General features: G+C 58.6%; 3 protein-coding genes across 3 annotated transcripts; 1 reads left to right on the forward strand and 2 right to left on the reverse strand.

The window, feature by feature from the left end:
* Nucleotides 1–27: 27 nt before the first annotated feature.
* On the reverse strand, nucleotides 28–1206 carry SPRG_17615 (hypothetical protein; the record flags this gene model as incomplete). Its single annotated transcript, XM_012356975.1, has 4 exons — nucleotides 28–375; nucleotides 424–559; nucleotides 606–1063; nucleotides 1114–1206. Coding segments are annotated over 4 exons (1035 nt in total), but the record flags the coding sequence as incomplete, so codon positions are not given.
* Nucleotides 1207–1299: 93 nt separating this feature from the next.
* On the reverse strand, nucleotides 1300–1965 carry SPRG_17616 (hypothetical protein; the record flags this gene model as incomplete). Its single annotated transcript, XM_012356976.1, has 1 exon — nucleotides 1300–1965. The coding sequence occupies one exon, from the start codon at nucleotides 1963–1965 to the stop codon at nucleotides 1300–1302; it is 666 nt and encodes a 221-aa protein (XP_012212366.1).
* Nucleotides 1966–3444: 1479 nt separating this feature from the next.
* Nucleotides 3445–3986, forward strand: SPRG_17617 (hypothetical protein; the record flags this gene model as incomplete). Its single annotated transcript, XM_012356977.1, has 2 exons — nucleotides 3445–3669; nucleotides 3714–3986. Coding segments are annotated over 2 exons (498 nt in total), but the record flags the coding sequence as incomplete, so codon positions are not given.
* Nucleotides 3987–4050: the final 64 nt, after the last annotated feature.

Consider the following 4050-nt stretch of genomic DNA (forward strand, 5'->3'; position numbering starts at 1 on the left):
GTCATAAGGAAGGGCGCGGGCGTGGACGTCGGGTGGAGCATAGATCCATTCGTTGGGCAGCACGTGGAGAAGGTGGTGGACATAGCGAAGCACGCGAAGCAGGCCGCGCTGAGGCGACTGCGACGGCGTCGGCGACGAGATCGATGGCTTGCGAAGAAAGAGAGCTGCGCGAGGTGTGCTATGCAGCAGCGTCTCGAGCAGCACAGCGTACAGCCGGCACTGCGCAGCGATGTCGGTGCCTTGGACGAGCATATGAAGTCGCGTGATCGCACTTGTCGACGTCGCGTCGTCCTTGTCGAGGCAAAAGGGCACGAGGCGGCGCGTCACAGCATCCACGCATGCGTCGCCGAGCTCGAGGAGCGTGTCGACAGGAACCTACGGCGGTGTGTCGATGCGATCGAGGATGGCGCAACGGGGTTGTACCGCCAAGAGCTGCGCAAATGCGTCGAGCCGCGCCTTGGACGACGGCAGCGCCATGCGATCCAGTAGCACGTACAAGTCGCTGGCGGCGAGCCGCGGCGACTCGGTGTCGAAATCGTCGTCGTCGTGAAACCCATCGCTATCCCTGTTTGAGTCATTCATTCACGTAGGAAAGAGGTTCGCACGTCCACAGCACGTTACTATCGCCGTCGTCTGGATCGTCGTTGGAAACGCTATCGAGCCGCAAGACGTTGTCGTGGGCTCGGTGCACCCGCGTGTCAAAGGCGGTGGCGCTTGCTGCAAAACGGTCGTGCAGTGGCCCATGCTCGCGCAACTCGTTCAAGATCGCGGTCACTTGACTGGCGACGGCGTCGTGAAGCCGCGTCTGTAGCACGTGCACGTTGGGTCCTTTGGAGAGAATCATGGCATCGATAACCGCATCGAGCGGCGACGCGGTCCGCGTCACGAGCATCCACTCGGGGTCCTTGGCCATGGCGTCGTCGACGTACGTCTCGATGGCCTCGGCCATATGCTCGTGCAGCATCTCTTTGAGCCGCGCCACATGCGCGAGGTGCCAAAAGACAGACGCATCTTGTGGCAGCGCCTGGAGCGCTCGACGCAGCCGGCCAAGGGCCTCGTCCACCTACGTAGTAGTACAGGCCATGCAGGTTGGGCCCTCATGGAGGCGCGTACGCTCTCGTCGTCGTCAAGCGCGCTCGCTGGAAGCGCCGACCGGAACAAGACCCCGAGCACCTCTCGGATGCTGCTGCTGCTGTCGTCGGCCATCGCCGCCGTATCTTTGAGCTCCTTCGAAGGATATTGGTAACTTCAACAATGATAAAAATAAATAAAAATAAATATAGCACAAGTTCGATGATATTACGGCGTTACGCAGCACGGACAAAGGAGGTGGACATTGAGGGCCGCGACGATGCAGTCGTCGTGGAAGACGTGGCCGCACGAGAGCGTCGTGAGGCAAGCGCTCTGCTCGTAGAGGCCGTGGTCGTCCAAGAACCGGCTGCAGAGCGCGCAGATGACGCCGTCGGTGACCGAGTTGGACGAGCCCCACGACGACGCCGACGACGACGACGACGAGAACGAGAGCGACGAGCCGAGCCGGTCGGCGCCGTCAAGGTCGGCGAAGAGAAAGTCGTAGAACGCCTTAGGCACGGCGTCGGCGGCGCGTGGACAGGCCATGGCCTTGGGGTGCGAGATGAACATGAGGATCGTGTCAAGCACATCTTGAAAGGCCGCGATGCGGCTCGCGATGGCTCGCCCATGCGCAAAGAGGTCCAGGAAGTGCGGTCGTGGCATCTTCTGCTGCAGGTCCATGTAAAACCACGGACAGACCGAGGCGCAGGCGTGGCCGACCTGGAGCGCGCGGGCGACAGCTTGAAGGAGCTGCTTGAAGTCGCGGTGGCGCTTCCGCGTGGTCAGAAGCGCCTGCGTCTTGCAGTCGGTGATAGCTAGCTCATAGTGGGTCGTCTTGGTCGACGTGGAGACGATCGCCTTGGTCACGCGCACGGCGAGGACCGTCCGGCCCATGAACGAGGGAGTTGAAGAGTGGTGTAACAGTCGGAAGCTTTGTGGGCAGCGTGAGTCCGCCATCACGACGACGGCGTCGGCCGATTTTATGTTTATCCGCGATGAATATACTAATATATTAATATTACGAGGAATATATTATTCTTTTCTCGAACGTATCCGATATATATTCTATTTTATTTCAACGTCCCGGCAAGGATAAAAGGCCGTCTCCTCCCACGAGGATACGTCCGACAAGCTATTCGTATATTCAGGTCAGACGACAACAAGACATTCGAATTGGGCGGGCTGTGCATCGAACTTTCCATCGACGATGCAATATCAATATATAATAATTATATACCGTATGGCCACGAATATATTATATTCGTGGCCACCTTTCCATAATATTAAAATTTATGTAATATATTGCGATGATCACGTGCGGTGGTTGATTGCCAAGAGCCAAATCCGTCATCACGCGACAACTCAGATCGTGACGTGGCGGCACCTTGCCTCATGGAGCTGCGAAGAGGAAATATCCGAATGCACCAACGTTGGTGGACATGGACAGATGGGTCGCGCGGATCTCTTGCATGTAGCATGAGTGTGGCACTGCATGCCATGACTGCATGCAGTTATCGGCAGATACGAACGACGAGGTCGCCCGGTACATGAAGAAAGGACAGTGGTCCAGGACCACGAAGACAGTCAACTTGGAAGTCAATCGTTGAGTGTCCTACGACCAGTGCCCCTTCGTTCGACATGGACACTCCAAAAACACAAGCGTGGACAGAAAACCAGACGCGCGACGTAGCGACCGTGCTACTGGTATCCCAGCAAAACGAAGAACCAGTGAAATTTGGTCGGTCGTTGCAGATTGTGTCGACGGCGCTCTTCAACGATGTTTCCTCTCTGTCGTACATTCTCGTACAGCCACCACCAACCAAGAGGGGACGCAGCGGCCATCGGAGTACATTGCAGTCTTTTCTGCGACGCCGAGAAAGAAGAAATCGCGTTGCAGCAACCACCGCGTCGTCTGCGTTCTGCCGCACGACCAAGACGCGCCGCGTGCCAAACGCTCCTCCGGTTGCCACGTCATGAATCTCCACCGCCGCTCGCACCCATGACCGCACGACATTTTATTATTTATGGGTGCGCTTGCTGCCGCCCAGAGCTCTTTTGGAGAGGCCACGCACATGCCGGTACTCGTACAGTACACGTGACGCCCATGCGCAACTTCGATGAGGCCATAAAAATCGAGCTCCACGCTCGATGCAGATTGTATACAAGGATGACCTGGCCTCCGCTTCTTCAGCACCGGTACCTCGAGTGCACCTAGGATCACAGAGTATACGTTGCATCCACAAGGCCATTGTCGTCACCTGCCTTTTCGATGTACCTGGCATCCGCCGCCATTTCCAGAGATCAAGCGCGCTTGCTCTATTCCCATCACTGGCCAATGACGACAGGCCAGACAGTTCTAAATTTCTGATTTCGATGGCGCGCTGGTTGACGCTCGAGGACGCGAAGGCGTCCTTCAACCTCTTTTGCTGCGTCTATGGCATCGGCACGTTGGGCATGCCCGGCAACTTTGCCCGCGCCGGGCCGACCTGCGGCGCGCTCGCGCTCGCCTTTATGGGCGTCGCCAACGTCTACGCCTCGGTCGTCTGCAGCAAGGTCATGCTCCGTGCGCCAGGCTCCGTGCAAACGTTTGCCGACCTCGTACGTCGTCGTCGTCGACGCTCCTGCACTCATGTGTACGCTAGGGCGGCTGGGCGCTGGGCCGCCACGGGCGACTCGCCGTCATTGCCTCGCAGCTCGGTGTCTGCCTCTTTGTGCCCTGCGCCTTTCTCGTCCTCGGCGGCTCGCTCCTCGACACCGTGATCCCGGACGCGTTCTCGCCGCGGCACTGGACGATCCTCATGGCCATGACGATCCTCCCGATCTGCCTCGTGCCGACGCTCAAGGAAGGCGCGGCGGCCGCGCTCGCGGGCTGCATTGGCACGATCGTCGCCGATTTTTTAGCCCTCGGCGTCCTCGTCTACTACTTGGGCGCAGACACCGGGGCACCGATTCCGCCGCCCGACATCACCTTCGACAGCA

This window comes from Saprolegnia parasitica (assembly GCF_000151545.1).
Source record: "Saprolegnia parasitica CBS 223.65 unplaced genomic scaffold supercont2.670, whole genome shotgun sequence".
NCBI lineage: Eukaryota > Oomycota > Saprolegniomycetes > Saprolegniales > Saprolegniaceae > Saprolegnia > Saprolegnia parasitica.